General features: G+C 40.3%; 1 protein-coding gene across 1 annotated transcript in view; it reads right to left on the reverse strand.

The window, feature by feature from the left end:
* The window catches only part of SLC7A10 (solute carrier family 7 member 10), a 42,296-nt gene that overhangs the window by 12,143 nt on the left and 4,809 nt on the right, over positions 1-25,344 (reverse strand). Inside the window, exons 2-4 of the mRNA XM_072117241.1 lie at positions 11,172-11,376; positions 6,697-6,848; positions 4,880-5,005 (exon numbers count right to left, since the gene is read on the reverse strand). Of these exons, the coding sequence (XP_071973342.1) occupies positions 4,880-5,005; positions 6,697-6,848; positions 11,172-11,376 (483 nt within the window). The remainder of the gene's footprint in view (positions 1-4,879; positions 5,006-6,696; positions 6,849-11,171; positions 11,377-25,344) is intronic.

Raw genomic sequence — 25,344 nt, forward strand, 5'->3', positions numbered from 1 at the left:
ACACACACGTTAAAATCCACAAAGACAAACAACATGGTGGTGGTCAATCCATAGTATACAGTACCAAGTCATATACACATATCAATAAGTAAATACATATAGGAAAGGGCTGTGCAAAGTACGCAATTATAAGGCCTCACCAAGTAGTACCACAAGTGCCAAAATACCTTGCCTAAAGTAAATGAGCCCCAGACCACCACCACAGCACCCCGATGTACATTTCGCCATCGCTTCCTCAAGGGGGTGACGCTTCCTTGAGGAAGCGACAGCGAAACGTACGTCGGGGTGCTGTGGCGGTGGTCTGGGGCTCATTTACTTTAGGCAAGGTATTTTGGCACTTGTGGTACTACTTGGTGAGACCTTATAATTGCGTACTTTGCACAGCCCTTTCCTATATGTATTTACTTATTGATATGTGTATATGATTTGGTACTGTATACTATGGATTGACCACTACCATGTTGTTTGTCTTTGTGGATTTTAACATGTGTGTTTTTAATGTTCATTTTGATTTCCCCTTTGTGTATTAATAAAGATTTATATTATATTGATTTACTATATGGTAGTTTGAGTACGGTTTTTGGTCCGGTATACTTTTTGTTGGTATTCATGGAATAAGAATTACCCCTGCTTTCCTGGGCTTTCTGCTGATGACTGGACTGTGGTTAGGGATGTAAGTGTCAGCCCCAACATTGCCAATTAATAACTGATAACAACATTTACAATTACTGAAGACAAAAACCCACATCCTCATCTGGGGGTTTCTGCACTATATACAGAAAGCAGACTTTTCTAGATGACATTATGGATACAACATTGCACAAGCCGAATATACCCCTCTGTCTTCTTCCAGACCCATCTGTCCTCTTCTACAATCCACTGTCCTTCTCTTCCAGACCCTTCTGTCCTCTCCAGACCCCTCTGTCTTCCTCCAAACTCCTCTCTCCTCCTCCAGACTCTTCTGTCCTCTCTAGATCCCTCTGTCTTTCTCTAGACCCCCTGTCCCTCCTCCAGACCTGTCTGAACCTCCCCCAGACCCCTCTGACCTCCTCCAGACTCCTCTGTTCTCCTCCAGACCCCTCTGTCCTCCTCCAGACCCCTCTGCCCTCCTTCAGATACCATTGCCCTATTCCAGACACTTCTGTACCCCAGACCCTTCTGTCCTCCTTCAGACCCATCTGTCCCCTTCTAGGCCCCTCTGTCTTCTTCTAAGCCTCTCTGTTCCTTCTCCAAACCTCTGTGTCCTCTTCCAGACCCTTCTGTTTTTCTCCAGACCCTTCCGTTCTTCTCCAGACCCTTTCATCCTCCTCCAGGCCCCTTTGTCCCCTTCAAGGTCCCTTGGTAATGTACTTACCTTTGGCAGCACTCTGTTTCCTCTCCACAGCTGGGACAAATGGAATAGGACTAGAAGCTTAGCCAATTGATGTCATCATCAGACGGCTGCACATTGTGGGTCGAAGTGTTATGTGCACCTGAGAAGTCTACTGGCCACGTCTCACTGTGACTGTAAATGGTATCTACATCTTAAAGATGCAGAAGACATTGATCGCTTTTGCTTCAGTTAGAACCGCATCAAGTGCAATTACTATATCAGGGCAATATACTATACCAGTTGGCTAGTCCGGGTCTACCGTTTCCAACATCTGGTTAGAATTTCATGTCAATAGCACCTTTAGAAATATAATTATTTCGATTGTTGACGTGTTCAATGCTCACTTCATGTGTGGCCATCTTGTTTATGTTAATTCTCTTTCTGAAAGCCTTGGCATAATGATTAAAAGGGGTATTAGTCTATATCTAGGAAGAACAATGCATGCATGCAGCCAGAATGCACTGTGTAATGATACCCTTAGCCTAAGTTTTAGAGTTCAAATAATTCTGAGAAAGCTCCTGAGTAGTATTTAGTGGACCTGAACTGCACTGACCTGACCCTGAACTCCATTAGAAGTTTGAGGCAGGGTCAGGTTCGGGTCAACTTCCCCCTGCAGTTAACATGCGTTATTGGTCCAGGCACAAGTTGAAGGCATTAAAGTTGCCAACAACATTTACACAATTGACACCCTCAATTAGTGCCAGTGGGTGCTACTGGTTGGGGTTTGGATTCAGTATCCGGACCTGAACCTGATTTTAAAATTCAAATTTTAACAGGTCCACTCATCACAACACTTTGCGTTCCATTGTGCTTTGAAACGCAATCCAAGGGCTTCCCCTGTGATTACATGCCAAGGTAACATTTCATTTCCATTGCATTTATCTCAATGTGCAATCAAAATGCAACATGTAAACGCAGCCTCAAGGGGTTGCAGGGGATAAGAACTTTTTTTATATGAACCCCTGGGGGTATAAAAATAACAAACAAATAACACTTCCCTCTGTCCAGCTCTATGGTCCAGTGTGACCTCCCGTTAATACCAGACTGTGGCTCAGGAGTGAAGTCATGTAGACAGCATGCACCCATTACACTCTGAAGGTGTGGTCTCATTAGACTGTCGAGGATGTGTGCTGAGATGGTTTCACTGCTGAGCTTCTATATCCAAATAAATGGTGAAATTGACGGCAGGCACCATGCTAGAGCCGAGCACCAGAGAGAGGTAAGTATAGGTTATAGATACATGTAACTGTGGATGAGACTAGGACGCATTGACTAGGGCAAGATTCCTTCATCCACCAAGAAGTTATCTCAAGCGCTGTTCACTGCTTCTGTTCCTAGTGTCCACTAGACAGTGTTTTTGGTGCATTACACAACAGAACCAATCTGAGTGGGCAGAGCTGCAAGACCAATATTGAGGCAGGAGGTGTGTTTCCCCCACCAAATATAATGCCTCATTCCTGTGGCCCCCACAGTATAAAATGCCCTGTCTGCTAACACCCTCTGAATTGGCCCAACTAATAATTACCCCATTCATAGAGCTGGCTGTGGAAGATACAAATAAGCACAAAAAAGCATATTACACATAAATCAAAATCATTAATGATGAACCAGGGGCTCTTACTCATATTTATTCAGGAACTGTGAATGTGGTGATCTTCTTACATTTGTTATCCATTATCTAAAATAAGATTTGAAAATTATGTTAATGAGCCAGGCGGGCCCCTCTGTGTAGTTTCTTACACTGTGCGAGGAGGATGGTGAGATAGTGTAACAACCTGTGAAGCTTGCATGAAGGGGCTCTGGTAACGCCCCTCAGAGCCATTCTATCTTATTAGCATAATTATAAAAATTTATTTTAGAAGGAAGGAGACCATGGAGGAGATTTACTTACCCGTTCCTTGGAGTTCACCTAAAGTGCATTGTCCACCGATAATGCATTCTGCCTCGATTTACCCGTGCAGGTCCGCCGGAGTTCACCTTCTTCTTCCTGGTGCATTGTCTTGCAACACAATTTGAATCTTAAATCCCGCGCTCAGTCCGAATCAGTCGGATCGTCGGACGCCATGCCTTCGATTTCTGCTGCATGAAGCCAGCGCAGCCCTGCCACAATCCGATTTTGTGCAACACAATACCAGCGCAAATCCCTATTTAACACCTGTCAAACATGCGCAATCCGAAACCCTTAGTAAATAAGCCCCATTGGATAACAAATACAAGAAGATTACCACAATCACAGTGCCTGGATCTATTAGTAAGTGATGGCTACCAAATATTAAAAGAAGAAGAAAATGATGAAAGAGATTTACAGTAAGTGCTGGTTTAGAATTCTGTGCTCAGTGCTCAATATTTTTACACTGAGCCTGGTTCTATTTTTTGCATTTACTTACTTAACTGTGTTCTGGTGCTGAATCTATTTACTGAACTAGGTTTTGGTGTTGTGTTTATTCTTCTGATCACAATTCTGGGGCTGATTTCTTTATACTGAACTTGGTTCTGGTGCTGTAAATATGTATGAGCTTGGTTTACATGCTGTATTTACTGTTAGTAATGGGCTTGTTCTGGTGCTGTATTTATGTATAGAACTTGTTTATGAATCCGTATTTATGGTATGATCTTGACTCTGGAGCTGTATTTAACTTGGTTCTGGTGTTGTAAGTGTCCTACAGTGTCTATGCAGTTAACAAAACATATTTGTATTTATGGTTTTGGTAAAGGGTCTGTATATGTCTGTATATAAGTTAATAGATTCATTAAATTATTTTAGATAGAAAAAGGTTGATTTAAATAGTATATTAATATAAAGTACATTTTAAATATTGAAATTGTTGATTAGAGTAGGTATAATTTTTTCTCGTTCCACGCTATATGACATACTTCTTACTCTCAAATTTGAGAGCCTGTTAAAAATTTGCATCCCACCTCTGTATCCCACCACCTAGGTATCCTTACCTACCTTCTTCTATACTTACTACCCAGGGTCTAATGTGTTTGTTAACGGCTCATGTTTAGCTGACACAATTTCTGACCACTAATAAAAATATAATAGGGCACATTTACTAAGGGCCATGCGCCCATTTTCTATCTGACTTTGCACATTCCTTTTTGTGCAAACTACTTGCACAGGTATTTATGTAGCGCCATTTGTGTCGCACTCAACCCGTTTGTGGTGCAGCTGCACTGGGCATCATGCAACATGGTGTTTGGTTGTGTGCCCCGGATTTAACATGCAAAGTCTGACAGAATTGTGTCACAAGCCCCATGTTAAAGGTGCAAAAAAAAAGATTTGGTGCACTCTGTTGGAGAAGTGCAGGTATCGCCAGATTCATCCTGAACGTGCGCCAGAAATCATGAATATGGTGCCCTCTGCACACTACAGAGGCAAACTGGATTTAGTGCAGTTTGCACTGTTATTAGTAAATGTACTCCAGTGTGTTTTCACTGCACGCAAAAAAAGGAGGGCTCATTACTTTACATAAATTATAATAAGAGCATTACAAAATAATGTACCTTTAAATATCTGCATGAACCCAACAACTATAATAAGGCCCAACGCAAGAAGCTTTCCTGCAGTAAATATGTCCTGGATCCGTGTTGCCCACCGGACGCTTGAGCTGTTCACCCAAGTAAGGAGTACTGCAATTAAAGACACACAAGTCAGTTGGTGCAATACATTGGTTTACATATGATGTTAGACCATTTTGCAAGATATTCTTTATATGTTTATTTTTTTTTCACTTTTGGAATTCATTAAAGAGGTATTCCCATTCCAGAAAATTAGGGTTATTGTTTGTGTTATAAAAAGTTATTCAATTTTCCAGTATACTTTTTCACAGTTTATGAATTCCTCATAGTTTTCTAGAGCTCTGTTTGCCTTTATTCTACAAAGCTTCTAAGTTTACTTCCAGTTCACAGAAATCTGACCAAAGTAATCAGAGCTGTGTGATATAACAAGCAGTGCACCTGTGTGACCATGGTCAGATCTCTGTCCACTGGATGTAAACATAGAAGCTTCCTTTAAAATGCGGCAAGCAGAGATCTAGAAAACCATGAGGAATTGATACAGACAGTATATTAGAAAATTGTATATCTTTTTATAATACAAACTTATGCTCACGTGTAACAAAATAATAGAAAGCTGTTTTAATGTGACTATGAGCCTGTTGCCTATTTGGACCTGCGCAGATGCATGGTATACACATATTGAATATTGGCTCCTTGATTGTTGAAACTTGTAGTTATTAGAATTAATCAAAATTATAATTTAATTATAATGTTGCATAACGCTTATAACTATAAGCGAGAATGTCCAAGAGTTAAACTTAAGGGATTTCCTCTTATCAGGAAATCAAGGTGTGTGATTGATTCTTGTGGGTCTTAGCAGTGACAACAGACACTGATGTTCTCAGGATGCCACTACAATTAAAAGATATAACATTATGGCCTCCTAGATGAAGCTTTTTTGTGTACTGTGTCACTTCTTTTCTATAGAATGTGCATTAAGGGGAAATCAAATTGTTGCTTTTTCAACAATATGATTTCTTTTATCAGACTGCCATCTAGAGGTAAATATATGTAGCTCACTGGAAGGATACATTTATTCAGTTATTCAGTGAATTCGACCACTTAGGGTACAATAACCTGCATATTTGTCTCAGCTGTTTTTTCTACCCTCTTTTCCATTCAATGTGAAGATCAAAGAACTGTACAAGACCAATTTAAGCACCAGGCAGGGCATGAGATTGCCCAAGGTGCTATAGTGGTGGGGCACCAGCAGGGCTGCTTCTCTTCACTCCTGCACCAGTTGGGTCAGTGTAAAGAGTGGCCGCGCATGACCCTCCGTGCATGACTGTTCTGCTCCATTAATCTCTATGGAGCTGATGGAAATTTCTGAGTGCGGTGCTCGGCGATCTCCGTCAGCTACTACAGGGGGCTGGCAGCCTATATACTGGGGCTGTGACCAATGCATTTCTCACCCTGGGCTTATACAAGAGTCAATAAGTTTTTCCAATTTTTGTGTTAAAATTAGGGGTCTTAGATTATACTCGAGTATACACATACATACCTGACTCAGCTGTGTACTGTGGAAGAGGTACACTGTTATATACATATTATTCTGTACAATGTGCAGCATAATATATATATAATGGTCCACATGCTCCATTCATTAGTGTGGCAGGTCCCCTGACACTGCTGTGGCTGGTACCTCTGCTGTTATACTCCAGCTGAAAGCAATACCAAGATGGGGGGCTTGTTTCTCACTGACCTCTTTAATGTTCCCCATTAAGAATCTGAATGTAGTAAGGTAGTAACTGTGTCATACTCACACAAACAGACCAGAGAAAGCGTCCTGGTGGCATCATATGGGGGAATACAGTCTGGAAATACAGGCTGCAGGACATAGTTTGAGAATGTCAGTGCAATGACTGCCAGACTTGTAGGATACATGATGAGAACCGCACTCCATAGCAGTAGAAAACTGTAGACATAGGGGAAAATAGTCAGAGGTCACATGCAAAGCACAAGTCTTTTAGGAAGGCAAATTTTATTTTTCGTTTTTTCTCATAACGAGGTAAGCTATAAATCTGTTGGATTGTTTCTTTACACCATGCCTGATGAAAGCTCTAGTCCAGAGCTGAAACGCGTCGCACTGTATTTTTAATACGTTATGCATATGCTCATTTTATGAGATAAATATTTTTAACAATAATAAAAGAGATTCCTTTATCCATTGGATCTCTACGTCTGCTGTTTGCACCAAGCGCCTTCCTGAACCTCTCGTCGGGCTCTTCCTCCATTCCACATCGTTCCAGGATCCTGGTCCTTGGCAAACGTGGTCTCCCAGGAGTGGCAGCTGCTGGTAGCTATTTCATTACATGCCTATACCATCTTCATCAAGGTGAGAGTCTTCACTTACTCTTCTACATTAATTGACCATTACGATATCACACGATAGCTGCGCCTCTCTTCCTTTGTCTCTACCTCCTGTCATTCTTTCTGGGACCTGGAGCCTTGCCCCCAGAGTCCCTCGATCCCAGGCTTCCACTGTATTTTTCCCCATGGTAATGTTGTACACCCTGAATGGAACTTTTATGTGGGGTCAAATTATCAATATGCTACACGATATATGTATATGTGTCTGCACTGAAGACGTTGCCAGTGGAAAAGCTGGGAATAGAGAAGACGGCAGCAGCAGGGGAGTCTGAAGGGAAAGTATTCATTTTATTATTTTACTGCTGGCCACAATTTTTACCTCGACACAGGGGGCAATATACATGTATATGTGATGGGGCAATATAAATGTATTTGTGAAAGGAGCAATATATATGTATGTGTGACAGGGGCAGTAGATACAGAATATACAGACTAAACCTCTATAGACTAAAACTATGGGGGCTATATGTAAAACTAGGGGGGGGGGTATTTCTACTTAAAGAGGGACTGTACTTCATTAAACAATAGGGGCTGTATAAATTAATAATTATAATCTTTAATAATATGGCACTGTCATATTCCATACTGCTTTGGTACTCATAGGGGACATATGCTAATAAAATACTACATTACAGAGTACAAGCTGCCATATGGAACAATACGAGTGAGAGCCCTGCTCACAAGAGCTTACAGTCTATGAGAATGAGGGTGTGACATAAGAGCTTTCAGTCTAAGAGAATGAAGGATTGACACAAGAGCTTACAGTCTATGAGGATGAAGGAGTGACACAAGAGCTTACAGTCTATGAGGATGAGGGGGTGACACAAGAGCTTACAGTCTATGAGGATGAGGGGATGACACAAGAGCTTACAGTCTATGAGAATGAAGGAGTGACACAAGAGCTTACAGTCTATGAGGATGAGGGGGTGACACAAGAGCTTACAGTCTATGAGGATGAGGGGATGACACAAGAGCTTACAGTCTATGAGAATGAAGGAGTGACACAAGAGCTTACAGTCTTTGAGGATGAGGGGGTGACACAAGAGCTTACAGTCTATGAGGATGAGGGGATGACACAAGAACTTACAGTCTATGAGAATGAAGGAGTGACACAAGAGCTTACAGTCTATGAGAATGAAGAAATGACACAAGAGCTTACAGTCTATGAGGATGAAGGGGTGACACAAAAGCTTACAGTCTATGAGACTGAAGGGGGACACAAGAGCTTACAGTCGATGAGGATGAGGGATGACACAAGAGCTTACAGTCTATAAGGATGAGGGGGTGAAACAAGAGCTTACGGTTTAGGATGATAAAGGGGTGACACAAGAGCTTACAGTCTATGAGGATGAAGGGGTGACACAAGAGCTTACAGTCTATGAGGTTGAAGGGGTTACACAAAAGCTTACAGTCTATGAGGATGAAGGGATAACACAAAAGCTTACACTCTATGAGACTGAAGGGGGATACAAGAGCTTACAGTCTATGCGGATGAGGGGAGGACACAAGAGCTTACAGTCTATATGAGGATGAAGGGGTGACACAAGAGCTTACAGTCTATGAGGATGAAGGGGTGACACAAGAGCTTGCAGTCTATGAAGACAAGGGGTGACACAAAAGCTTATACTCTCTGAGACTGAAGGTGGACACAAGAGTTTACAGTCTATGAGGATGAGAGGATGACACAAGAGCTTACAGTCTGTGAGGATGAGGGATGATACAAAATCTTATGGTTTAGGATGATGAAGGGGTGACACGAGAGGTTACAGTCTATGAGGATGAAGGGGGACACAAGAGCTTACAGTCTATGAGGATGAAGGGGGACACAAGAGCTTACAGCCTATGAGATTGAAGGGGGGCAAAAGAGCTCATATCTATGAGGATGAAGTGGGTGACACAAGAGGTATAAGAGCTTGTATAATGGCCCAGCCATTCTGTATAAGTGAACAGAATCAAATAATTTAATAAATAAAAATGTTCCTGCTTGAACCAGCCATCAGCTGTCATCTTATATACTTGATTCAAGGTGAAGTGATTTGTGATTTCAAAGAAGTTTGGTGCTTAGTATGTGGTGTTTGCCGGATAACACATAGATGCAGTAGATAGATAGATTCTTAATAATGAAGGTGGGTAAAATAATTAGTGACATTGTTATCCAAGTGACATAGTGACATTACACTAAAAGTGGCAGAGTATGGAGCTGTAGACATCTGGTGGTGGTATCCGCGGTGATAAACCATGGTTAAGAGAAGTTGTAATGAAGTTCTCCTTCTGATGGAGCAGATCATATCCTGTAAGGTTCTAGACCCCACAAATGTTTGTGTCATTGACTGATATTGGAGTATGAGACAGCATCACCATGTGTAGAGCCAAACATAGCAGGGGATCAGGGTATGGGCAGGGGCAGCATTTTCATTTTCACTTCAGGCAGCAAAAAGGATAAAACCGGCCCTGGGTGAATCTCATGAGCTGATGACAGCTGCTGTGTATCATGTATTCCCCAACATTAGATTTCAGCACCAAGGCCAGAGGACTGCAGCTTCTCTTTTAACAAGAGCAGTTCTTACTCTATTTTACTCCCCTTACAACCATCAATAAGCACAAAACCAAAATTGTTTTCCACTTTCCATAATTCTACTTGCAGGTGATTGAATATTTCCGGCTTCCGGGGAGGGCAGATATTTCACAAACTGACTTTTAGCAATGGTGGTTTCCTATTACAGCCACTCTGGGTCAGTGACCTCTGCACATGACACATAACCTGCCTATTAAGTTCCCATATAAAGAACCTGTCACCAGTTTTTACCCCACTAAATTAATTGTACCCTCAGGTAGGGTATGAAATGTCTCCAATGTTTACTTTAGCCAAGTTACCTTTCGAGCTTGCAGTTCCTTTCTTCTGTTATATAGTACCTAGAAACATGCTTTTGGGTCTTATTAAGGATAAAGATCTCATATTTCAGATCATGTGAGTCATCATAGGACTTTGTGAGCTACAGAATCAGAGATACAGGCAGCTAAATAGGGGGATAGAGGTACATTTACTACAACCCTTGTGGCAGTTTTCTGTACACATTCTTTCTTGTGTAAACTGCTTGCACATGTATTTACATGTGTCTGCACATAAAGGTGCTCAGTCGGACCGTGCGCCACATTTATCATGCAGAGACCGACAGAAGTGTGCTCTACCTTAGTGCAGTTTGCCTCACTAATGTGCACTTTGCGCCAGATAATTCAATGATGTTGTACGCTCCTAGTAAATATGGTCTGTTTTCAGGATGGGCATACAGGTGCACCTTTTTTTTAGTACATTTTGTTTCATGTGACACAATTGTGGTGCAGCTCAGTAATAAATGTGGCGCAAACTCCGATTAAAAACTACCACGTCCTATTAGGTCCACAGTTTTTAAAACTGTAGGACAAAGTGCAATCACGGCACAAAAGTGGCACAAACACTTCATAAATACGTAAGCAAGTTCCACAGACACTTTTTTTGGTGCAAACAGACAAAAAACTGGTGCAAAGATCCAATTCCTGCCTATTTTTTTTAACTGCCTGCATGTCCAGTTCTGTAGCTCACAGAACCATCTAAAATGGATGAGACTTCTAAAAGAGAGTATTTTAAAAAGGACATTTCATACACTTTGCAATGTAAATTAGTGGGATAAAATCTATTGAAAGTTTCCCTTCAACAGCTGCATAAGCATGGTGGCTTCTCCCTTTATTATGTGCAATATAAATGTGTATCAATATCTGATTTTAACTAGTACTAAAATCATGGTGTAAGGGATACATTGGTGTTGGTAAAACATGGTGCAGTGTACAATTTCACAACATAAGTTCAAACTAATATTTCTCCAGTACTTACCCTGTTAACCCACCAAAAATCTCAGTGACATATGAATAATCACCTCCTGATTTAGGAATTGTGACTCCGAGTTCTGCGTAGCACATGGACCCAAGGGCAGACACGCCACCGCCAAGAACCCAAATAATTAATGCCAAGCCCACAGACCCGCTGTGTTCTAGGACACCTTTCGGAGAAATGAAGATACCGGAGCCTATAATGTTACCTTAAACAGAAGTACAGACATTAATGTACAACAGACTTTAGTATACCATAATACTATTTATATGCTAAAGAGATTTTCTCATTTCAGAAATTTATGACATATCCATAAATGTCTTATAGATACTGGGGCTCATTTACTATAACATATTTATTCCAGGTAATATTAAAAGCTTAAAGGAATTCTACCACCAGGATGAAGGATTGTAAACCAACACTGACATCCTGGTGTGTGCCCCCTCCGGCAGGATCTGGTCTTCTTTTTGCTTCTTATGCCATTGTTTTTACAAAAAAAGGTATTTAAAAATTATGCAAATGCACCTCAGGCACATTTGCACTATTTTTAAAGCCTTTTTTCCTGAAAAACGATTGCATAAGAAGCTCAAAGAAATGTGGATCCTACCAAAGGGGGCACACACCAGTATGATCATGTGTTTGGTTTACAATCCTTCATCCTGTTGGTAGATGTCCTTTAAAGACCACTTTTGATTATACATCCAACCTTCCAATTGCTGAAAAGTTCAAATCTATTCTATAATCTGTATTCTATACTAGAGGGTTAGGATACAAAGTGAATAGTCCAAGTTTTAGTGTAAGATACATATATCTAAATTTTTCAGCATAAAACCACAATGTGCAACATATTACAAAGATATATAGAAGGGAGATTTCCATGGTTATATACTTTCTTCAGTCTTCCCCATCTGCTTGTGTGAGAGCAAGGCTAGCCATAATGTGAGAGTCACAGAAATAGTAAAAGATGCACAAGCCCTCAGTTTGATGTAAGTCATTGCGGATCATTTATTAAGGGGCGTGCACCTTTATTAGTCAGCCTGTGCACCTTTTTGGGGCTAAAACGGATCGGACAGGTATTTAATATGTGTCTGAACTATGATTGTGGTGCACACTCCCCTTTATATGGCGCAGCTGCGCTGGCATACATGCAACACAAATTAGGGCACGTGCCGTCGGACGGTCCGGCTGATTCGGACTGAGAGCCGTATTTAACTTTTAAATTGTGTTGCAAGCCCTATTCTTAAAATGCACCACAAAAAAGATGGTGAACTCTGTCACATTCATGATTTCTGGCGCACAATCTGAATAGACGGACCATGCACTTTCAGTGAACTTCGTTGACCCTGTAAGTAAATTTGCCCCATTAAGTCTACACCCTTACAAGTTTTGTAATGGTTTTTGTCCATCCTTATCCTTCTGTATGTATAATTTAGAGTAACATTTCTGTATTCTATAAGACCTTTGATGTACAGTATCAGAGAAGCCACATGCACAACTCAGTTGTGGCTGGCATTTTACTGTGTTTGATGCTTTGCATGCAGAGACCCCACTTTAAACTTACAATTTACTCTTATGTTCCGGCAATAGAGTCAGCCCAAGCTAGAAGACACTGGCGACAAGGGGCCTGCAAATTCAGCCAGGGTGGGGACCCCAGAATGGACACATTCTGTTGCTGGAACATTAGCCATGCAAATTACTTACATGGAAAGGCCAGATGTAGTCTCAAAGAACAAAGGCGGGCTATCTCCCACTGCAAAGGAATTGTATAATCTGCTCTAATGCTCCTGTTGGATAGAAAATCTCATTTGTACTTTTCACAACCTCTTTATTATCTATCTAAAGTCTTTTAGCTCTGTGGCATGAGGTCAAACCAACACCCCTGCCACGTTCAGGCTCTTCTCTTCTCCCCCCAGCAACCACCTTGAGAAGCTATGTCCCTTTTCTCCTGGGGGCTCCCTGATTGGCATGCAGAATTTCCGCCAGACATTCACACTTGTGCTACTGAAAGTCAGCCAGAACAAGGATGGATATCACTGGCCACTTAACCCATTAATCGCTGCATAATACAGGATAGTCATTATCACAATATGCAAGACTATGTATAACATATAAAAGTGGAACATTTACAGTTATAAACCAGATACCCTTGTAACACATGCTTGGTTCATATCACTTAATTTAAAGAAATGTTTTACTTATACCTGCTGCACATATAAATACAACAGGATATACAGCACCATGGAAGACTAAATATTCACTAAATGGACACAAATATTGGGACACCTACATCACCTTTTATGACATGCCATTCTTAACCCATAGGCATTAATACATATTTAGTTCTTTCTGAGCAACTAAAACTGCTTTCACTATGCGGACATTCTACAAGAATTTTTTGCCTATTCATCCAGAATCCTTGCTTGCAGTCTCTGCTTTACAGGCAGTCCCCGGGTTACATGCAAGATAAGTTCTGTAGGTTTGTTTAATTTTTATGTAAGTCGGAACCATATACTTTATAATAGTAACCCCAGAAAAATCTTTTTTGGTCTCTGTGACAATTGGATTTTAAAAGTGTTGGGTTGTCATAAGAACCAGGATTAACAATAAAGCTTAATTACAGACACCTTTGACAACTGTTACAGCTGATCACTGTAGCCTAGGGCTTAAATACAGTAAATTACCAACATCCAGAGGTCTGTTTGTAACTATTGGTTGTCTCTAAGTCGGGTGTTCTTAAGTAGGGGAACGCCTGTATTTTATCCCAAAAAAAGTTAGATGAGGTTCTTTTTGGCTTTATGGACCTTGCTTATGTGCAATGGTGCACATTTATGTCGGAGGAGGAAAGGGTCTTACACAAACCCTTCCCAAAAAGTTGAAAGGATAAATATGTCCAAACTGTGTTGTTGTGCTGCAGCATTAAGACTTTCCATTACTGGAACAAAAAGACCTTGGCCAACCCTCAAAAGTAATACCCTTCCAAATTTTACAGTTGGAACAGTTGGCACAATGCAGTCAGGCAGGTAGCATTCTCCTGGTATTCACCAAACTCAGATTTCCCGTTAGAGATGTCTGATTTATAACTCTGTATAACCAGTGTCCACTGCTCCAGTGTCTAAGTGACCATTGTGGTTTATACCATGCCATCTGACTCTTAGCACTGTGCTTGGTATTATGAAACGGGCATGCAGATGCTCAATTATGAGGCTTTTGACACAGTTTTTTAAACACTGTCAAAATTCTGTACGATAAACAAAACATTTTTAATCAAAATTAAGCATGATAAACCTGGGATACTCGTAGATCCAGACACTGTGACTGTGGCAATCGTTTTCTTCTTCTTTTTTTAAATTATGATAAAGAACTTGAGGGGCTTCCCTAGCCCCTCTGTGATCTGGCTTTACAGGCTGTAATACTGTCTCACTTTCCCCCCAGTGAGCATTTCCTGTTGTAACCTCACTGCATAATTTAAATTTAAATAGTTTTCTTCAATGGAAGGAGGCCATGGATAACAAGTATAAGATTACCACAGTCACAGTGCCTGGATCTACGAGTATCCCAGGTTTATCATGCTTAATTTTGATTAAAAAATTTTTGTTTATCCCATAAACTAGTGTGCCTGGTTTATGAGGCTTGATGGTAGTTTTCCTTTAAAAAATTGTGTGATTGCATGTATTGCATGTAGTACAAGAATAAGGCGGCATGTTTCAGACTGTATGACTATAAAAATCCTTATTTGTTCTGCCATAAGTAAGGACTTGGGTAGTCTTAAGCATGTCACCTTTTTCTTGCAATATAGATATAATCATACCCTATTATGCATAATATGTAGAATAGTGTAGTACAGTACAGCTGGACAATGAAAACACAATCATATAGCAATCTGCCCATAATATTCAGAGGCCTATTTTTTTATCACGTTTAGTGAGGTTTAAATGTAAAGTATTTGCACATCTGGGAAATATCTTAAGGGATCTTAATTCTGAATTTCCGAAGCTGTGAAAATTAAGTTCATGTCAAATCTCCATAGTATTTTTAATACCCCTCCCATGAAATGTATCAGCAGTTTTCCAGAGATTAAATTAGTATTGATGATATAAGCTCCGTCTTGATTCCCCAAATGACCTAGTGCCTGTACTGTAGCGGCTGCTCTCCCAGACTCTTGCTTGTGCATGTAACAACATGAACCATCATTGTGTGCAGTAAGTCTGACATTCCTCAAAGGCTTTTTTCCGAGCTTAGGCGCTTTAAGCAGATTATGCTATGTACAACCGTTCAGGTCGCTAAATGAATCTGATGGTCACTCATTCTTCATGACCGGGTAATAGAGAAACCTCAATGACATGAATAGTGTGGGGGTGGTATATCTGTTGACCTGCCAATGTGGGATACAGTATGTTGGAAAAAATATTAGGGAGTTTCGCATATGTATTCGCAAGCATATCAGGGATGTCAAGAATGAATAGGATACTCCAAATGCTCGACATGTTTGGGAAAAGCATCAAGGGAATTATATGAGCGTCAAGTTCCAAGCATATACCTTGGTTATACCTATTATACCTTATACCTATTCCTGGTTATATCTCCCATAAGAGGGGGTGATTTTGACAAACTGGTGACACAGCATGAGGCATGCTGGATCTGTGAACAGGGAAAAACCTCATGGCCTCAATGACTAGAAGGGCCTCTATGAAACAACTTCATTCGTCTTTTTTCGTGAAATTGTTATCTGTTTGAAATCTACAATCTATGGAGGAAACCCACGTAAAGATGGAGAGAACATACAAACTCTTTGCAGATGTTGACCTGGGTGGGACTTGAACTTCTGCCTGTGGCAGAAGTGCTACCCACTCAGCCACCTTGCTGCCCTTTACATTGATAAAACATGTTTTACCTGGTGATATTTAGCATCATAACATTACGTATAGGGGTCTCTTGCTCACCCATAGGACGTGGAGTGAGAAGAGTAACTTTTTGCTTACTGAGGGCATTTTGGTGGGCTTCTTTCAAAATTTTATCCGGGTAACCTCTATCCCGGAATCTAAGTTGCAGATCCGTTGCTGCTGAAAAGGATTCAGAAATTCATAAATCTGAGCAATTTCTCCCAGCCAGAAGATATTGCCCTCTCGGGATGCCCTGTCTTAAGGACTTGGGGTGCCAACTATCCCATATTAGTAGGCTATTTGTAGCCGTGGAGTTCCTGAATATCTTAGTATTTAGCTTTGAACTTCCAGATCATCAGATCCAGAAAGGATATCCTATTTTCATAGATTTGAACTGTTAGAAATAAACCAAATGAGTTAATGTTACAAAATGAAATGAAGCCAAATCAGGATATGGGATGTGAAACTTTCCAACTGTTCATTAAAAAACAATTCTTTTTCCCACCAACCCCGGAAAAGGTTAGCATATGAGGAAACACAAGGGCTCCCCAACCCCCCCCCCCCCCCAAGCTGGTGGTATAATTTCTCATTAAATGTAAATAAATTATGCTCTAAGATAAATTGTATCAAACTGGTCCCTAGTCTGGAGGAAGTTGGCTACAGCACGGCAACCTCTATCATGAGGTATAGAATTATACAGTGCCTCGACATCAAGGCTTGCTAAAAAGGTTCCAGGATCCATGGATACCTTCAATCTTTTTGACCATATCCATCATATCACTCACATACGATGGAAGAGCATAAAGAAAAGGATTGAGTATCTGGTCAACATATTTGCAGGAGTTCTGAGTAATGCAACTGATTTCAGACACAATTGGGTGCACCTTAAAGAGGGACACCCCTTTGTGTGCCTTAGGGAGGCCATAAAAAGTGGCAACCCTTGGGAATTCTGGGGTGAGGAAGTCCAACTCAGTTTGGCTGATAAGATTTTCATCCTTGGCTTCAAGTAAAATCTTAGTAAGTGATGATAAGAAGGTTTGGGTAAGATTTGCATCTGAAACCCTATAGCAATTCTTATTCTTCAACAAATTCTGACACATATCAATATTTTGCTCCCTATCCAGAATCACAAGATTACCATCTTTATCAGAGGGTTTGATAACTATTGTAGTATCCTCCTCCAATCTCTGATGCTCTATCTTTCTTCCACTGTCATGTTGTAATGTCTAGCCTCATGATCAATCTCCAATAGATCAGTGACTAAGGTCAAAAAAGCATCAAGGGAAGTATAATTATTCATTGATGGAAATTTCTTGAACGATAATTTAAGGTCAGTAAAGAGACCCTCACTAGGGTTACGTCAACCCTACTCCAATAGCCCCATCATTGCATCTAGACATTAAAAATCTGTGTCTTCAAGGCCCGTTTCAAAGGCATGGATTTCTATTATGTTGCATAAAAACTTTTTCCATTTAAGTTTCCTCACAAAAAGCTGAAGATATTTCACCCACTTAAACATATCAATGGCCGGTGTGGGCATATAGATAATCCTTAATTTAACGCCATCTTGTCTTTATTAGTGATTATACGCTTCAAAAGGTCTATCACTTGTAGTTGGGGAAAAGATAACTTGGCACTCCTTATTGGTCAAAAATTGAGAATGTATTCAGTCCAGAATAAAAAGTATAGCAATCCAACAAAAATATTATTTTGCAACGTTTCGGTCTTGTAACATCAGACCTTCGTCAGGCACGGATTGCAAGGTATAAGTAGAAATGGAGATGAGATGCGGTGCTATGACAGCTGGAGTGCAGGTGGAAAGGAGGAAAAGCGAGTGGTCCCGCTGGAGAAATGAGCGTTGTCCATAGAGATATGTGGCGCATGGCGCGTAATTACGGGAAAAGATAGGACATGTCATATCTTTTCCCCGGGTACAGAAAGGTACGGTGCCGCACATGCTGCACTGTACAACACCGCTCCGTGCGCCCATTGCTGGCCTATGGGGGATGTATATATACGGCGGCCGTATATACTCCCCCAAATGGTAGTCTGAATGTAGCCTAACAGTCAGTAACATTTAATAAGATGTCAGTACGATGGTTACTACGATAATAGCTGGTTATGGGGTGACCATTGTAAAGAGAAAATATTGTATGATGAAACTATAGATGAACAAATCATCCAAGATTCCCTTTGCTGAATGTTTCAGAAATTCTGTGATCCCCATCTTGTTTTTCCAAAACAAGGTTTCTCCAGTTGTCTTTGATATTGGTATATAAACCCCTCTAGTCCTCTAAAACACAGATTTTTCATGAAAAGCTCATATCTTGTTTTATTCATTTTTTATACATTAGTTTCGCTTTTCTCTCTCCTATCCCCTCTCAAAGGTCTGGGGTGAATGACAGCAGCAGACAATCATTGAAGAGTGACACACTTAGCTAGTTATAAATTAGTGCTTCAGTACATTTTGTGCTTTTCACTTTTTTGGAGCTTCTAAAAATTGTTCCTTATCAGAAGCATATGGAGTTTAAACACACACACACACACACTGGCCCAGACATATTATTTGTCCTTGTTTGCATGAAAAAAGTATTTTTGGAGCTTGCATGTGTATTTATTATGTTTGTGCGCCACAATTGTGCCACGGTTGCATTTTGTTCTACGCTTTTTACCTAATAGCGTGTGGTAGTGTGTGTTCCTAGTTTGCACCACATTTATTACTGAGATGCGCCACAATTATGTTGCAACAATATGAAGCCAAGTGCACCAGAAAAAAAATAAAATAAGTGCAACTGTGTATACATCCTGAAAACTCCCCGGATCAACTAAGAGGATGTGACACTATTAAATGATGTGGCAAAAAGCAAGTTCAAAATATAACTAGGCACATGGTACCTGTTTTTATATATCTGGGCCAATATTTGAAAAAATAAGTTTGTATCAAGCCTGGAAAAATTATTTTATACAACTTCCACCTACGAATTGATTTAGAAGACCAGAGGCTGTTTCCTTTGTGCAGATTCATGTGTAAAACGCCATATATTGCAGTACAGTAGTATTGCAGTATATGGTAGCAACTATCAAACTGTCTATGGTTAAAGTACCCTAATGGGTCTAAAAAATAGTAAAAAAAAATCTTCAAAAACTTAAAAATTCAAATCAACCCCCCTTTCTTTTTCTGATATAAAAATAAACAGTAAAAATCACAAACATGCTAGGCACTGCTTAAAGTGTGCACCATTTTTGTTTGGTGCACTTCGTGGTGCTGCAGAATTGTGGTGCATGTCAGTATTGTGGCTCAAACTCCGACTAAGCGCTAACACCCCCCTATAGGTGCACATATTTTCTGTCTTGTTGGACACAGTGCAGCCGCGACACCAAACTGGCTTTATATATACATGAGCAAGCAGTTTGCACGTTCTTTTCAGTGCAAAGTCAGACAGAAAACTGGCACAAACACTTTGATAATTGTTGAGCCCACATTGGGATTCTTCAGATATTTGTTTGTATTAAAGGGATAACACATTTTGGAGGTGTCCCACCTCCTTCATCAGATCTTCCTTATGTAGTGTGTAACCCAGTACTACCCATTGAGCTCAGTGCCCTGCTGAAGAATCCCAGTGGGGACTTAATACATCTTCAATATGCGGAAAATCCCTTTGGAGCTGATCCAGTCACAATTTCCTCTGGTCCAGGCACAGCCAGTTTATAATCTTGACTTGCCTTAAGTGTCATGCATGTGGTTGTTAGAAAGCTACAAATTGTTTGCATGTTTTCCTAGCCAATGACATTTTTATATTGTGTATCTTGCATTAAGACTCAATTTCTTCATGTTATTTTTCCGCCTTATTGCATCACAATGTTAAAATATTCATAGCTACATAATTGACTGAAGGGAGGAATTACTTTAGTGCCATATCTTGGTCTAATCAAATCCTTTCCTATGAAAAACTGGTGTACAAACACAGAAAACACCCTGATAAATTTGTGGAAATATGGGGACAATGAGGTGTCTTGACCCTAACACTCACCAACCAATTATTAAGCGCATAGATTCCGAATCGCATTATCATGTCTAGGCTCGAGGTGCTATGAGGACTACTTGATCAATATTGGGAGACAGGGATGCACCACCCATGAGGGACCCCATGCTGGATGTTGTCTGTCTTTCTTATAAAGGCAGACAACAGAAAAAAGAACACTATTAGAAGGGGACATGTGTGTCCAGCTTCTCTATCAATTTTGTGATCCGTGGGTAACCCAATTGAATATTACCACTAGGGACAGTATATTACTCTTTGACCATGGAGGGGGAGTCTTTCTATAATTCACAGCAGAAGTGTTCTAGAAGTGTTCTGTTGATTTACAGTTACACTCTTTAATAAAGTCAGTTTAAAAAAAACTAACTGAACAACTAGGGGCATGTTCATTAATGCCTCATAAACTAGTTTTCATAAAAAATAAACTCAGTTGACTTAATATAATTTCACTATGCAAATTTAAATATGGTGGCCCCAAGACCAAATTCATACATTTTGGCCTTTGAATCATGTTTCTCTTTTAAGTCATTTGTGTTACGTATATTAGTAACCCAAAGTAACTCTGTCAGCCTCCAGGTCATTTATAAACTTAACATATAGCCTTACTGCTTTCCTCAAGAAAGAAGACATGCTTATCATGGGAATTTCATCTACAAGGCTATATGTTTATCTCATGTATGACGTGGGAGCTGAAATCGTCTCTTTCTTAGATCCCTACCTAACTGACAACCTACCTCTTAGGGTACATTCACACAACCGTATACCCTCCTGGTGTACCGCTGTGCGCTGGAGTGGAGGAGGTGCACATGGCTGTGCACTGGAGAGGAGGTGACCCCTCCCCCCTCCATAAAGAAAAGCACTGCACGGCCACACGCATGCTCTATATTTTCCCAGCATACGGCGCGGAACATGTGTGGCACTGTACTGCCAAAGGGCCGCCATTGCAGTTTATGGAGACCTTTATGCGTGCACAAATTTGCGGCCTCATATGCATCACCCCAGACGGCCATCTGAATGTACCCTTCATTAGAAAGGTCTATGGTTAGAAATAGTAAGACCTTCGGCCTGAATGAGATTAAAAAACGGCATCAGAGTATTGTAAGGAGCATTGTTCTAGTTCAAGTAGTGAAAACTTCACGCCAACATAATTAACATTCTTGCTGTAGTAAATCAGGATCTATCAGAGTCATGTCCACAGCTTTTTTCAATCACTGGTTTCCTTTACTCTCCATCCTCTGTAATCTTTCTTTTTTGTTTTAAATAGTAGAAATGCAACCAGAAAGGGGTTGGATAGTTTTATATAAATGACATAGAAAATTCCGGTGGCCTTTTCTTACCAATATAGATGTTCATTTACCAATGCTAGCTAAAGAAGTTCTATAAGGCTTAATCAATGGCCGGGCATTGGTCTTCTATCCGAAAGAAGGTTTGTCTGCAGGGTTTGGAAAAAAGAAATGACATGCCCTAAGCAAAATCTGCTAGGTCAAGTATGGGTCATGGTAATCTAAAAAAAATTTGCTTCTCATAGAAAATTTGTGTCAGATACCAGAGTGGAAACTATCCCTTATTTGCATATCTATATGCAGAGACTTCAGCTTCATATTGAATTAATGTAATAAAAAAAAATCTGAATAACTTTGCAATCGTATTAATTATCATATACCGTTTCTAATATAACACGCACACATGAAGTTTTCATATGGGGGAAAAGTGAAATATATTTCTAATGCCACCGCTGTTGTTCATAGGAACAGCTGTAAATCTTATACCATATTTCTTTCCCTTAATATACATAAAGCTGTGTGAAAAATAAAACAGAATTATTGCACTTTGACAGGAACCCTTTAAATTTCTCCTCTCTTTACCTCTTATATTATGATCACAGTATCTACTTACTGTTATTAAATTGAGTGACTTTAAAGAGTCCCTGCTGTATCCAGTAATTGGATGTTATCCTTTTGCTCGAGTGAAAGCTGATCTGTAACAATACTAAAAGGCTGCCGAGCACATCCAATTACCAATCCGAACTCTGCTAGGGACGATGTACTCACTTTATGGAGGGTATTAAATATGTGATTTAAATGGATGGCATTGTGCTCTGCTGTTCCTCCTTACCCAGACACTGTTATTCATTAACTGCACATTTTTGTATGACCATCGGTGGCTTTTATGATAATATATATATTTTTTTCTTACATATATATATATATATATATATATATATATATATGCATTTCCAAAAGCTTTACTATGCTATTACAATACAGTTTCTGTAAGAAATGGTCAATATAATGTTTATTATAAAATAAAGTATGTGACAGCCTGCATTATATTCCAAAACTGCATTCACAATTATGCTAAATGTTACTAGCGATGGTCATTAAGCAGACATAACCTGAACTGTTTTGCTCCTATGTGGTGGGGCAGCTCATGGTGTACATACTGTGCCAGAAATCCTTTCCCAGAATGCATTTCACTAGAGCAAGTTCACTACAGCCACTATAAAAACAGGAGCAGTGAAAGATTTCAGGTATAAAGCCAGCGGAAAGAACCTTGGACAACTCGGAAGTGGCATTAGATAAATTCTGTTCAACTTTTAAAGTATCCATAAGTAAACTGTATGCTAGAATTCAAGACATCATGTCATATAATTAACATTATTCATTAAGGCTACATTCACACAAAGTGTGCCTGCCACTCACCCCTCTTCATAGTGATGCATGGCGCACGGTACCGTATTCCCGGAGAAAGATAGGACATGTTCTGTTTTTCTCTTGGCTACAGAACGGCTCGGTGCCACACGTGTGCAGCACCGTACCGCTCCCGCAGGGCAATGTGCGCCCATTGCCGTCTATGGGACATATATACACTGTATATATGTCACCCGTATATACGTCCCCCATATGGTAGTGCGAATATAGCCTTACACAGCTTTATTTTCCAGAGCATTCACCTAGCCATTGGTTTATCCTGAAGCAGTCGCTGTAGGATTGAAACCTAATTATTACATGAGACCTATTTAGATAATTGGCTGTCTATGTAATACATAGCTGGTCCATTTCCAGAAAAGATTTTGTTTCATATTGGCTAAACTGTGGCTTATAGGGGTTCTCAAGTGGGGAAGCCCTTCTATGATGACCATATTCTCTAACCATGTGACTGGACAGGGAAGACCTATTGGGACAGCCCCAATAAAGGGTTTTTCCAGTTATGTTAAGATATATTATATTATCCCCATGTGTTGCCATTCTTATGGTGTTAGGGTCCCAACACACAGAATTGTGAATTCCCACTCAACCAGCCTTTGGGTAAGATGCTATACCATTGAGGCCATTGATAAGCTGGGTGAGTATTCACAATTATTCCTCCCATGTTGGGATAGGTGCAGGAAGCCAAACACAGTGGCTACTTGGACACTATGAAATGGCAGATACTTGGAGATCTGCAAACTACTTTGTCTTTGTTTCAGATCATTTGCAGCCCCCTGGAAATCTTTCCATTCTGTAATAGATTATATGAGCCATTTACAATTGACCAAATGGAAATGTTTTATGTGCTCTTATTTTAGTGCCCTTCATCAGACTAGCATTGAACTTTGGACATTTGTGTACATTTAGAAATTTTCCCTATACAAAGTCAGCACTTCTTACTTTATTTTACATCAAGGGTTAATTAGCATTAATCTTTAGTGTTTCGTTATATACATTCTGTTTATTAGTACTGTATCATATCGACCTGTAGAAAGGGTTAATGAACAATGAGAAAGCTAAAGAGAAGCTTGTAATTTTCCACAGCTGTAGAAGTTGTATGCTGGAGAAAAAAATGGCTTGTTTACAAGAATAGCAAACAGCCTGCTCTTTAGAATGACAGGTGCTGTCTGGAAAGTTGTTTACAACTTTAGAACCTTCTGCTATAGAATATTATGGGGACTCAATGTAAGTTTATAGGAGAATGCATTGTCATTGTTTGTGCTGACATAGAAGGTATATAAAGAGAACACCCCCAGTCCCTAGTGTCTTGCATTTAGGGAACAGAGCTTGGAGGAGAAGATGGCCAGTGTACTTGAACAACCAGAAGAACACGAAAGAGTGGAACAGCAAGACCAGGCCTTTCCCCAGCATAGAACACTTTTTCTGTCAGCGGAGAGATTAGAGAAATTTTTGCTTGCATTGCTTTGCACCTGAATTTCTTCATCAAAGAAAGAAAGTGTTCACTATAGACCCTGAGTCTCTGGACTTATTTCACATTGGGATGCACCATGCTTTACCATCCCTTCCGGAGAGCAGCAACACGTAGTGACACCTCAGTGGTGCCTAGTGGACCCAGAATTGAGTTGGGGCCAGCCCTAACCTGCGCACTGCATTTTGGGGTCACAAACAGGATCCAGTACAGTGTCAGATGAGCAAGTAATCATGGATCCATCCACAGATGATCGAGACATCCAGCAGCAACTACAGGAACACCCCAACTTGTATTTTGACCCCAGCATTGGCAACTATAAGTGTTCCCCACGTGGGGTCTGCTACATGCAAGTGACTGTGCTAAGGAATATATCTTGTATTGCTAGCTAGAAATTTGCTAGTGAAAGACTCATTAAAGACTTTTTGTTGCTATACTTTGCTTCAATGTCGATAGAGAGAGACAGTGGTCATGGGGTCTCTAGTACTTCTTCAACTACACGGATGTCAATACCATTCTTTTTTAGTGCACCATGATTACTGAAATATGAAGGAGAGTCTACAGGCTTCAAAGATTTTAAATTGATGTGTATAATCCAGCAAAAGTTAGCTGCCTGCAGTCCCATTGCCTTCCTGTTAAGTGTTACATCATACACTGAGGTCAAAGAGTTCTCCTACTGCCTGATCAATGGCTGATCAACATAATCCCATCCATTCACCAGCAGCTAGGGTGGACTGGAATAAGAACTGTTTTACAAGCCCGTAAGAGCCTTACACCACATCAAAGAGAAACAGCTGACCCCGAGCTCCCCAAACTGTTGAGATATCGAAAAACATCTCTTTTGTGAGAAGGGTCAGCTCAAACGTTGCATTTTTGTCCCTTAGACACATGACAGAATCATACAAATTGCAGTACCCAGAGAGGATGAACACCTGATCCTGGATGCTATTTTAGTGTCTTATCAGCCAGGGATTCTTTGGGTTGGGATGATATGGCAAGTCTGATATAATTGTGACGCATGCCCATTAAACTGAGTGCACCAGAAAAAATGGTGCTCTCAATGCGCCAGATTAAGGA

This window comes from Engystomops pustulosus, chromosome 7 (assembly GCF_040894005.1).
Source record: "Engystomops pustulosus chromosome 7, aEngPut4.maternal, whole genome shotgun sequence".
Classification (NCBI taxonomy): Eukaryota; Metazoa; Chordata; class Amphibia; order Anura; family Leptodactylidae; genus Engystomops; species Engystomops pustulosus.